The sequence below is a fragment of the Malus sylvestris genome, chromosome 9 (assembly GCF_916048215.2).
Source record: "Malus sylvestris chromosome 9, drMalSylv7.2, whole genome shotgun sequence".
In the NCBI taxonomy this organism is placed as follows: domain Eukaryota; kingdom Viridiplantae; phylum Streptophyta; class Magnoliopsida; order Rosales; family Rosaceae; genus Malus; species Malus sylvestris.
Window position 1 is genome coordinate 7,075,294 of NC_062268.1, and position 13,050 is coordinate 7,088,343.

A 13,050-nucleotide genomic window follows, 5' to 3' on the forward strand; every position below is an offset into this window, starting at 1 on the left:
TTCCAATTTGCAGAGAATTGAAGATAGAATTAAGAACTTGCTTTTTGTACGTTGTCCCTTTCGTTTGCAGACAAAGTAGTTTCAAATGTAAGTGGAGAAGCAGCTTTTTATTTGAAATCAAGATAGAATAATCCTCGGATTAGTACTAGTAAAAATATTTTGGCTGGCATAGAAGTATATGATCCTCTCAATCATTCACCCAACATACAACGCGTATGAAGGTAATTTTTTTAAATAACTAAAAATGCTTTCAAACCATAAAAAACGTTTTTTAAGTTAAAAAGAAGCACTTGCATTTTTATTAAAAATTTCGATGCGTTTCTAATAAAAAATCACTTATTGGAAGTTCTTCGGAGTACAGGTGTTCTATAAGTTTTGTAAACCTGTACTATTATATCCACCTACAAGAAGTCGAGGATATATCTTTAAATCAGTGTATAAGATAAACGTGTATATTATAGTAATTTGGCGGAAAGGCGACACTCATTTAATTTTGGAAACCAACTATGTGGTTTGTATAAAAAGATGGCACTATTAAGTTTATGTCGGGAAGCTAAAAAGGGTAAACATAATGCAAATATTCTATCTCAAAACTAGCCTACTATTAGAAAGGGCGCTGAAACAGATTACTTTCTGCCAAGATACTCTTCGGATTCTTTTGGTGACGTCGTGAATAATATCCGTTTATTATACATTGTGCGATCAGTTTTTATCAAGTAATGTTTATACTTATTTTTAAATAAAAATATTTAAAATAATTTATGACCGTAGAATGTACGATTAACATACACAATTTATAGATCTCAGAAATCCTTACAAAGAGAATCCAATAAGGATCCAAACTCTACTCTCTGCAGCTGGTTTATTGATTCTCTAAAAAATATCCCCTTTACCAATTTTTGTGGCCAGAAAACCAAGTGAAAATTTAGATGAACCTCCATCGTTCTAGGTGGGAAAGGATACAAACATTTTACCGTAAACCGTGTGACAGTCATTTTTTAGATATTATTGGTTAAGAAATTTATTTTTATTCTAATTGAGAAAGTTTATCTGCAAGCGATCGATTGTTTTGGTGGATAGGATTGTTCTTGTCAACCGACTGCATCAAGGGTTCAAATCTTTCCTATGTCCCTTTCCTTAGTCGAGTTTAGAGTAGAAATATTGTTTATAAGAACCATTAACTAGCCTTCCAAGAAGTGTACAGTTGTCCAAACTCATGTTTGTTGATTGGTAATCATTAATGGATGTAAACCCCGAGATCTATCAATCGAGAAAAAACTTGAATAGGGTTGTTTGACTAGTTAGATAGTTAAATACTCTCAAAAAATCAAACCCACACAAAATATTAGATACCATCCAACCGTTCATTGGCCACAAGCCTGCTCTTTGAAGTGTGACCTAACCAACCAACTGATCAGGCTCTCCTACTAAATATCTTCGTCGGCCAACAACTGATAATCACATACGTCGGTTCAATCCTCCAAGACTAGTTAGAGCTCTCTTCAACCTACTCGTGGCTAGATTGATCGGTTTCGGGTCAAATAAAGACAAAGATGATTCCACCTCTAGAAAGCGCCAAACACCTAATGGTTTAAGCCAAGCTAGTATCACTTATCCTCTAATTTAAATAACATTTTACAAAGAATGGGATGGAAAACAACCCTCCCCTTTGTCACTCCAAGTGCTAGGAACATACTCCCTCTTTTGTCACCATCGTGGTGTCATATTTCATCGAGTTATGGTCAATAGAATCCCAAGATAAATAAAAGCACCTACCATACTTTTGCTTTGGCTACTAGTAATATCTTCCTTCCTTCCTTCCCAGTGGTTCAGAAATTTTCAGAAATAAGTACAACTGCAAACACCACCACCACATAACCATTCGAACCCTAAAAGCATAAAACAAATATCCACCACAAGAACCAAACCTCTCGATCGAGTACAGATCCTTTATGCTAATTGCAGAGGTTATTATTCTTTCTAAAATTGTATGAATGATTCTTAAATTTTAACTTAATTGAGGCAATGGTTCTTCAATTAAAAATTTATAAACATTGATTCTTTAACTCATCAAAACTTATATGGTCATTTTCGTCAACTCCGTCAGAACTTCCGTCAAAATAAATTATGTTGGAAGAACCATTGGTAAAATTGAATTAGGGTTGAGGGACCATTGCTCTAATTCGGTTAGAGTTGAGATACTATTTCTTCAATTGGTTTAAAGTTGACGGGCTATTGCTACAATTTTCTCATTTGGTTTTTCATATTTGCCCCTTGATTCAGCCTTTCATTTTGACCGAAATTCTAACAGAGTTGACAACGAGAATCATAACTGCACATTTTAATGACTTAAGGAGTCACAAACAAGAATTTTAATTGAATGACGATTACTATAATTTCCTTTTTTAATAATTAACAACCCTTAAAGACGAACCAAAACAATGTATTAAAAAATATGATTGGTTGATGATCTTGTGGTGTTCCGATGAGAGCCTCTCCAACCACAACCTGTTTACTTGGGAGATTTTTCTCGTATTATTTTATGATAAATCAGATTAATTAATCATACAATAGAGATTTAATTTCTCGGTTTTAGTAAAGTGATTGAATCCTTGCATAAACGTTTGGCCTACTTGATGTGACGGCCGGCCATGGACCTTAAATTAATCAACTAATAAAGATTACGGAAAATATACTAATCCTCATGTTCTTCGTTAATCAACTTTGTTTAAGGTCATGAGCTAGATATTTGTTGAGAGAAAATAATAAACAAACATATCCAAACATGACAATGTTAACAACTAAGATTAGAACAAATTATAGGTACTTAACAAAACCCACTAGCTTGTAAAAATCAAGAGGAGAGAAACTGCGATAGGTTAAGGCATTTTATTAGGGTAGTTTTCAAATCACGTGAGATAAACGTGTCAGTTGAAACATGACATGTCTTAGTTTTCTGTAAAAACTGGTCTTATGTTTGATGTAAAACAGGTGAGTAAAAACGTCTAGGATATTAATCAAAGGTTGAGAATTTGAACAAGAGAGCTATAACCTCATGACCGTTGACGCATATCATACGTACGACACATAAGTGGTACAACATTTACCTGACTGTTGTTGATAAGATACTCACTACACAAGAATGGTTAGACTTTGAAGTTGATATGATAGACACCCCACGACACGTGAACAGTTAAAAAAAAAAAAAAAAAAACTGATCATTAGTACAGTTTAAATACCCACAATGTATCAACGATCGGAATTCTCTCACACGTGCAGGAGCGATTAAATCCAGGAGATCACTACGAGTTGGTGCCTGCTCCTTATTGTGTTGTGACTCGTGAAGGTCATGGCACATCGCTGGTTCACAACATTGTGTGTTCAAAGGACAAACGCATTATGCACACCTTCAGAAAGGTCCCTATCTAATGAGTTGATATGTATGAGATGAGGATTCTCTTCGGATTTTTTTTTGTAAGGATCTTAGGAATTCTCGTATCAAGATCGTTTAACATACATTATACGATTAATTTTCATTAGTTATTATTTATGTTTAATTTTAAATGAATAAATTTAAAATAATTTATGATCGTACGATTTATAATAAACTATTAGAATGTAAGGATTTATAGAAGGATGTGAATTGTCTGCCCTCCCATTTCCATACTCTTTCATTCCCCTTTTGTTTATGTGGTCACGGTTAAGCCACGTTAATATTTTATACTGATTTTTTTATAAAAATAATAAATATAAAAAGTAATAAGAATATAAAATATTGACGTAACTTAATCATGATTACACAAAACAAAAAGAAATGAAAATAGTATGGAAATGGGAGGGCAAATCCACCTCCTTTCTAGAATTCTCGCAACTTAATCCGGATGAGACTAGGGTTTTCTGACAACTGCCATAATTCTAAAGACAGAGGCAGGCAGGCCATCACGATGCACGTCACCTCCATCCATCATCTGCACTCCTCCACGAGGACTCGGTCTTTTCACCTCCACCACACTCAAAAGTCAAATCTATTCCTTCCCAAGACCGCATCTAAATCAACCACCTCGCGTGGCGGTTGGGATGAAAATTCTAACCCGTCGTATATAAAACGGACTTGAATTCGATTTTTGAGGCTTCTGAACAGACAGTAATGCTCAGAAAATGCTGAAATATTTATATGAATCATTTTTAGTTTTGAAAAGATAAATTATTACGACGAAATCATCGACTAATTTACTTTAAAAAACGTATATATTCTTTTCTTGATCTCTAGAAAAATAAACTGCTGCAAAATCAACTGATTTTTTAAATAAAATTTTAACGAAAAGTTTATATATTTTTTACTTTAACGAAAAATTATATTTTTACATCAAAAAATCAATTCTCATACTATTCATTTTACTCTTTATTTTGGCTACTTATTGTAGAATCCATAGCTTCTTCGCATCCAAAAAATCTGAATTTAAAGATCAAATGATTTGGATCGTTGAAATTTAATCAAACGGTTACAATTATTATAACTTTTAGAAAAGCTCTCTATTTGTAACCGTTTGATCAAATTTCAACGATTAAGATCATTTGATCTTTAGACTCATATTTTTTTGGTCCGTAGGGGATCTAGTAAGTGCTTTTAGTTAAAACTTTCTCATCAAATCATATAATAAGCTTAGCAAAATTTAAGGTACAAGAGACGTGTCACTCGCGTGACTAATGAAAGTAAAACCGGTAACATATTCTACTTGAGTATCAAATTGGGATGTGTTATCCATACATTCCTTTTTATTTCTTCCACTACCTTTATTAATTTTTGTCCCTTGATCTTCTTAAATTCATCTGATCCAACGGTCAAAAATTAAAAAGGTGAGAGAAGTAAAAAAAAATGTGAATATCACATCCTTATCAAATTACATTAACAAATTTGACTTTGAAATATTATGACATGTTAATTTAAATCAGAGTAAATTGTAGCTATGGTCCTTTAACTTTAACTCAATTTGAGCAATAGTCCATCAACTAAAAATCCATTACCATTGGTCCCTCAACTTTATCAAAACGTCCAGCTACGGTTCCTCAACTAAAAATCCATTACAATTGGTCCCTCAACTTTAATTCAAAAAGAGAAATGGTCCTTAACTTCAACCCAATTGCAGCAATGGTCATTCGAACATAACTCGTTTTGACAAAAATTTTGACGTAATTGAAAAAAAAAGACCATAATTACACTTTTATAAGTTAATTGATCCCAAATTATATAAATGGTTATTCCAACCTAACTTATTTTGACAAAATTTTGATAAAATTGATAAAAATGACTATAGCTACATATGATAAATGATAAGTTGAGGGACCAATGGTAATGAATTTTTAATTAAGGACCATTGCTCTAATTTGATTAAAGTTAAGGAATAATTGTTACAATTTACTCTTTAAATCATCAAGAAATAAAGATTTAACTTGATTGATAATTCATATTAACAGAGGGATAAAAAGTAAAAATAATAAAAACAAACCCAAAATTCCATTTTAATACAAGAAAAAAAAAAGAAAAAAAAATCAACCTCTCCTACAAATTACAAAGTAGTGTTTTTATAAAATAATGGCACGACATAAACAAGGAGAATATTAAACAAATTGTCTGACTAATACAAATTTAACTAGTGCTCTAATAAGGATCAGTTGAGTTCAAACTGTTGTTAGGTAATTAAAAAGAATTATCCATCATAAGCTACCTCATATCCGACGGCTACGACGGCTACGGTCAAGATCGACGGCTTCAAATCCTTCATTAAAGGTTACGGATTGCCTTGCCGGCGAAAACTCCTCGGGGGCTCAATAACGGGCTAGGACGGAGAAGCCGGCCGGTTTAGGTCGATTCTCCGGTCTTTTCGAGGTCTCGATGAGTCAACCGAAGTGGCTCCGCCGTTGCGTTCCGACGGACCCGCTCGAGCAGCCTTAGCGGAGCCACACCTCTGGTGAGGACATGAGCGGTCGAGATCGGCGATCTGTGATATAAACGAAGGATTCTTAGCCGTTGAAAAATGAAAGACGATTCTGAAATGAACGGAAACAGAGAATAACGTACCTGGGAGCGAAGATCCGACGCGGTTTCTCTGAATCGCTTCAACGTAACGGCGGTGGCGGTTTTGGAATCACCTCCATCACCATTGTTGAAAGCAGTCGCAGACTGCTCGCTGCTCGATGCGCTTGAAGTCGGCGGAGGCGGCGTCGCCGTCGAAGACAACGGCACCACCTGATTATCCCCGTCCTCATCGAAATCAACATCCTCATCGTCGTCGTCGTCATCGTCGTCGTCAATCTCATCGTTATCCGAATCGAATTCCTCATCATTGCCGCCCTGGCTCTCGTCGTCGTCGTCTCTGCCTCCGTCTGGGAGAACGCAGCTCTCGCACACCGAAAAAGTGTGGCCGAGCTTTTCGCCGGAGGCCTTCCACGGCGTGGGAGACTGGCAGCCGTGGCAGAGGAGGCTCCGGGAGTGGCGAGACACCAGGAAATTGGCGCCGTGAACCTTGGCGTCGCAGTCCCAGCACAGAATCGCCTGGTCCGATTCGCAGAAGATTCTCGCGGGAAGCCGGCAGAGCTCGCAATTCTTCATCTTTCTCTTGATTGCAAAGGACGCAGAGTCCGCCTGCAGTTTTTGGGAATTTTCTTTTCTCGCAATTTCTCTGTGCGTTTCTCGGAAAATCTTATTCTCTCTCTTCTGCAAGTTCGGGATGGGTAAGATGGAAGGGAAAAGAAGGGAAAGGGCCACTTGCCGACAATAATAGCATCAACCCTGCTTTTTATTTCAATTACGATTTTACCATTCTTGGAACATGTTTTTGACACATCAACTACTCAAATAATTTAATTTCAAGAATTAGCTTAATGCAAAATTCTTACCTCGTTTACAGATGATTGCACGTATTTAACGTTTATTTTTAAGCTTTAAGCCTTATACGAGGTTGTGGACCTGTGGTTGAGGTTGTCATTGCCTACTAGATAAACTTCTCGTCTTAAGTTATGTCGTGCAATCTTACAGCTAATTAAATGATAAAAAAATTATAGGCCAAACTATAAATATAATAGATAGTTTGAATTACTTTTGCTTAAGAAGCTTTAAATACATTGAATGCGTATTTTTTTTAGATGATTGCATGTATCTAAAATTTACTCGATCGGACGAGAAAATCGAAGAAGGTTAATTTCTTTAATTAAAGAAGAACTTGTCATAAAATAAAATTCGGTCAAATCTCTCACCAATTTCTTTAAAAAAAATAGAAAAGAAAGTGATGAATACCACAAAAGTAGATAAAGGGCACGGAGGTCATTTCAAAGTACAAAACGCTGCAGAATTTCAAAATAGTCCAAAGGTTTCAAAGGGAGGATGACCAAAGGCGGAGGCTGTGGTGCTCCGCGGCGCCAGGTGTCGGCTCGTGGGGGAACAAAAGCTTTGTGTGGTCTGTATATGCATGCGGGGGGGGCCTTCGGTCTTTTCCCACCTTTGGTTGGTGCAGACTCGCAAGGATATTTTCGAAAATCTGGCTGACATGGCGTCCAGGTGGCGTATTTCAATGTAATGAGATTCTATTCGCTTACGTGGCGGAATTTGAGCCATCGGACCACGTGGGTCTGCACCCGCAAGATTTGATTATTTATTACGTGTACTGTGGGTCCCGAATCCCGACCAGCGCGATTTTCAGCCTTGCGTTTCGCGGCTCCGAATCATGGCCCCCAATTCCTATCCTACTTTTTTTTATTAAAAATATTATAATAGATAAGAATCATCAAGCCGACGCGCTCAACATAGAAACCGCCAATAGCCAGTCGTCAAATAACAAGACTTGGTTGCTGAATTGTTCAGCAGCCAAGTTAATTCCGTCGTCAAATTAGGAAAAGTAAGGAAAATAGAAGATATAGGGAAATATAAGTCATTTCCAATCGAAGCCGTTATGTTTAGTCCGTTTAGATTATAGTTTTGTAAAAAATTATTTTTTTAATAAACAGTGTTATGCCATCTTTATATAGCATCTTCAACCGAAGGAAGTTATTTTTTAACCTTCTCAATAATTTATTATTTTTAAATTTGTTTTTTAATTTTTGTTAGTTAATGGAAATTAAATTATCATATTAAAATAAGATTTTTGGACATATTTTGAGTATCACTTGTCATTGAATGAATAAGCATCTGGATTTCTTATCCTTTGGCTGAAGATGTTGCCATTTGAAAAATATTGAAAAATTTAAATTTAGATTATTGGAAGATGTAAGGGAGGGGTTTTTTTTATAAAAAGGATGTGAGAAATAGTGTAGAAATAACGTAGATATTTATAAAAAAAAATTAGAATTATTACAACTAACCTCTTCACACGCAGTTACGTGTGTGCGAAATACCTTTTTTAGCTTTGGGTGACTTTCACATATGTCACATTTAGGTTACTTCGCAATCTACAAAAGACGACACCCAGCTCTTCCATGAAAGATTTATGAGCTTGCGGGGTTAGCTGACCCATGGTTACAATATATCTGAAACATACAAAATGAAAAGAGAGCTGGGGACGAAGAGAAAAAGGATTCCCCGAAAATTTTGACAAGCCCAATTCGACCTCAATGGCAAGTGGAGAGGTGCATAAGACAACAAAAATAAACATGCAAAAATCCCAAAGGTTAATGTGGGAACATGAAATAAAAGAAAGTGTTGTGTTGGGCTAAACAAGCGACATCAGTAGTACAAAAACGTTGGGCCAAATCCAAAGCCCAAAGGTTAAAGTGGCCAACAGTTGGGTTGGAACCTGCACTGCCGAAGCCCATCCCAACAGAACTTTCGTTGTCGCCAATTTTTTTTAAAATTCCACCTTTACCCCTCAAGGTGTACTGAGAATTGGAAGGAAATTTATTCTTCATAAGGAATAACAGCCATAGACAATGGGGCTCCGGCCGATCAGATCGTCATCCTCGTCAAGGTTCGCTTCTCAAGACGGCGTCGGAGTGAGGTGGTGCAAATGGCCGAGCACCGGAGGTGGAGTTACTCATTCGCCGGCCACCACATCATTCTCGATTTCCGAATAGTATGCTCCTCATTAGTCATTGCTCCTTAATCTTGCTTATTTTACTTCCTTATAAAGCACAAAATTAAACTGCTTCGGCCTGCGTAACTGCCATATGCTCCCCAAAGAAGATGAAGACCCAAATTCAATCCTAATTTATTTATTTATTTTTCTTTCAAATTGCATGCATGGGTAAAATTGAGAATTTTGGATGAAGTTTGGACTTTGGACGTTGGATAATGTATGCGCATTGTGACGTAAACAATTTGAGCATGAATGTTCAAGTGGTCAATACATTTTTATTTTTTGTTCGAGGTCTTAAGTTCGATGTTGCATTATCACCATGTTTGTATAACTGAATAAAAAAGCCATTTAGGCATTTACAAAATAAGAGAGAAAGAGAGAGGTAAAGTTGTGGACACAAAGAACAGATGAAATAAAAAAATTAGAAGACGTTGACCTGTTGGCCACTTTTCAATCATTGAGCTCAGTCTCCATATCAACATTGAGTGGAAACAAAGAAAAGATGAAATGTACAAAAACTCGACGACCTTGACCTTTCACGTTGGGCCTACTACTCTTCAATCATCCGGCATTGAGTGATTGCTACGAGATCAACATTTTCTGCTCTGGCCGCTATGTAAATTCATTATTCCAGCATTGAGTGATTGCTACAAGATCAACATTTTCTGCTCTGGCCGCTGTGTAAATTCTTTATTCTCGACGATATATGTTAATGAAGTTGCCAATCTGTTGGTAGCAGTAACCTCTCCTTAATGATGTTTCTCTTAGGGAGGTTAACATGTAAAATAATGATATGTAATTGATTTGATATAGATTCAAGAGGCATAACAGCCTATTTGTAGTTACAATAATGCCTAATATGGTTCCTACAATCAAGCTAAAACATTCACAAATAAGGAAAGGAATTATTTACAATATAAACAAAGTCAACATTCCTATTTTAAGCTCGATCTTCTTCAACACTCCCCCTCAAGTTGGAGTGTATGTTTACGACACCCAACTTGCTAAGTAGCACTTCAAATTGTGTTGAGCTTAATGGTTTAGTGAACAAATCTGCTGGCTGATTTGTGGTTCGAATGTGAGTTGTCCGAATCATCCCTTCTTGTACCTTTTCTCGAACCAGATGGCAATCTATCTCTATGTGTTTGGTTCTCTCATGAAACACCGGATTCGATGCTATGTGTATAGCCGCCTGATTGTCATAAAACAAAGCTACTGGCTGCATGTGATCAACTCCCAAATCCTTTAAAATGTTCTTCAACCATGTAACTTCACAGCAAGTGGTAGCCATGGATCGATACTCGGCTTCCGCACTCGAACGTGATACCGTTGTCTGTTTCTTAGTCTTCCAAAAGACCGGTGCTTGCCCAAGTAAGATGCAGTATCCCGTGATCGATCTTCTTGTATCCTTACAACATGCCCAATCGGCATCACAGAATGCCCTCAATTGTAGCGACCCTGTAGATGGCAGTAGGATGCCTTGACCCGGTGTTCGCTTAATATATTTAAGCACTTTGTGGGCTGCCTCCAGATGCGGTTGTCGTGGTTTGTCCATGAACTGGCTTAATACATGTACAACATAAGTCAAGTTTGGCCTAGTTATGGTCAAATATATTAGTCTCCCAACCATTCTTCTGTATACCGAAGCATCATCTAACAGCTTTCCATCGAGCTGTGTAAGTGATAAATTTGGTTCCACAGGGAATCGAGAAGGTTTGACACCCAAAAATCCTGCATCATCCAAGATTTCCAAAGCATACTTTCGTTGTGACAAACTAATTCCATGTCGTGACCTGGCAACTTCGATGCCAAGGAAATATTTCAACTGCCCCAAATCCTTGAGTTTGAATTGGTTAGCCAAGAACAACTTTGTGTTTTCTATATCTTCCAAATTGTTCCCTGCCAGTATAACATCATCAACATATACAAGCAACACTAGGAAGTTGTCTTGACGACGTCGGACGAAGAGAGAATAGTCAGATCGTGACTGTTGGAATCCCGCGGCCTTGAGGGCAGTGGACAGCTTGATAAACCACTGCCTAGATGCCTGTTTTAACCCGTACAACGACTTATGCAATTGGCAGACCCGATGCTCATCCTTTCGTCCAAAACCAGGAGGCAAGGACATGAAGGCCTCTTCATCAAGGTCACCATTCAGAAACGCATTGTTCACATCCAACTGATGGAGATGCCAGCCACGCAGAGAGGCCGCACTAAGAAGAACACGAACGGTCACCATTTTTGCAACGGGGGCAAAGGTTTCCCGGTAATCGACTCCTTCAACCTGACTGTAGCCCTTGGCCACTAAGCGGGCTTTGTAGCATTCAACTGTACCATCAGCCTTCAATTTCACCTTATACACCCACTTACAACCGATCGGTCGCTTATGAGGAGGCAACGACACCAAGCTCCAAGTCCCATTAGCTTGTAAAGCAGCAATCTCAGTTTTCATGGCATCACGCCAGTGTGGGATTTGGACTGCCTGAGAGAAACTGGTGGGTTCTTTAAGAAGAGTAAGTTGAGCAAGATATGTTTTGTGAGGGTGAGAAAGGTGAGTATAAGACAAAAACTGAGAGATCGGGTGAGCCGTACCTGAACGGGTGACCTGGTTCGAAGACGATGATGAGGTGTTCCGGGAAGGGAGGCTAGTCTCGAGATGAAAGTCCTGCAAATAGGCAGGCGGTCGGGTGGAGCGACGGCTGCGGCGCAGAGCGGGGCTGGTAGGCGGGGGGGGGGACGGTGGTGGGGAAATGAGAGGTGTCGGTGGAGAGTGAGCGGGGAGCGGAGAAGGAGAAAGCAGAGGTGTGAGTTCGGCGGGTGTGGGTTAAGGGATGTGGGGTGAGGTGGGTCGGGTGTTGGAGTAGGCCCAACGGGAGGTGGAGGCAGGAGGGCTGCGGAAAGAGAGTCCAAATCAGAGGGTAAAAATGGGTCAGGGTGAGATGAAGAAACGTTGGGAATGTGGGTAATATGGGGATGTGGTGATGCAACGGAATGGTGAGGAAGAAGAAAAGGAAACACATCCTCAAAGAAACTCACATCACGAGAAACGAGTACCTTTTGTTGACTAAGATCAAAAACCCGATAGCCTTTTTTACCATAAGGATAACCCAAAAAAATACATCGAGAGGCGCGGGGATCAAATTTGGAACGAGTTTGGGCATGGGTAGAAGTAAAGCATAAACAACCAAAAACACGCAAATGGGAATACCTGGGAGTTTTGTTAAACAATGTTTCATACGAGGTTTTGCCATTGAGAAGAGGGGTAGGTGTACGATTGATGAGATAAGCAGATGTGAGGATGGCATCCCTCCAAAAATGAGTTCGAAGCCCGGCCTGAATAAGCAAGGCACGTGCCATGTTTAACAAGTGTCTATGTTTTCTTTCAGCAACCCCATTTTGCTGTGGTGTGTTGATACAACTAGTTTGATGCATGATACCTTTATCTGCATAGAAACTGTCAATTTTGAATTCAGGGCCATTATCACTACGAATGGTTTTAATTTTGGAATCAAATTGAGTGGCAACCATATTGATGAAATTAACTAGAAGAGGCCGAGCATCAGACTTGTGTTTCATAAGGTAAATCCAGGTGCATCTAGTGTAATCATCAACAATAGTAAGGAAATACTTTGCACCCGAAGTGGAAGCAATTTTATAACCACCCCATATGTCTATATGAATTAAATCAAAACTAGAATGAGTAGTAATTAAACTAGAAGAAAAGGGAAGCTTGGTTTGTTTAGCCAAGGGGCAAATTGTGCACTTGTCGGTAGCACAAGGTGCATGTTTAAAAGTAGTAATAGGAAATAATGGAAGAACTCTGGTAGATGGGTGGCCAAGGCGTTGGTGCCAAAGGATGGGATGGGTCTTGTGTGCCTGATTGCATGTTCCTTTCTTGGTATGATCGAGATAGTAGAGGCCCTCCCGTTCAATTCTCGTCCCAATCATCGTCCCCGAACGTAGGTCCTGTATGATACAAAATTGG

General features: G+C 38.4%; 1 protein-coding gene across 1 annotated transcript; it reads right to left on the reverse strand.

Moving 5' to 3' along the window:
• Positions 1–5,567: 5,567 nt before the first annotated feature.
• Positions 5,568–6,765, reverse strand: LOC126583997 (zinc finger protein CONSTANS-LIKE 2-like). The gene is made up of 2 exons (XM_050248565.1): positions 6,080–6,765; positions 5,568–5,999 (listed from the first exon to the last, which is right to left on the reverse strand). Exons 1-2 carry the CDS (start codon positions 6,608–6,610, stop codon positions 5,838–5,840), a joined length of 693 nt encoding a protein of 230 aa, XP_050104522.1. The 5' UTR covers positions 6,611–6,765; the 3' UTR covers positions 5,568–5,837.
• Positions 6,766–13,050: the final 6,285 nt, after the last annotated feature.

Bases quoted from the DNA above. Each gene is read 5' to 3' on its own strand.
- LOC126583997 (XM_050248565.1), bottom strand. From the start codon at position 6,610: ATGAAGAATTGCGAGCTCTGCCGGCTTCCCGCGAGAATCTTCTGCGAA. The intron at 6,000-6,079 runs GTACGTTATTCT...TTTATATCACAG, and splicing joins CGTCGGATCTTCGCTCCCAG to ATCGCCGATCTCGACCGCTC.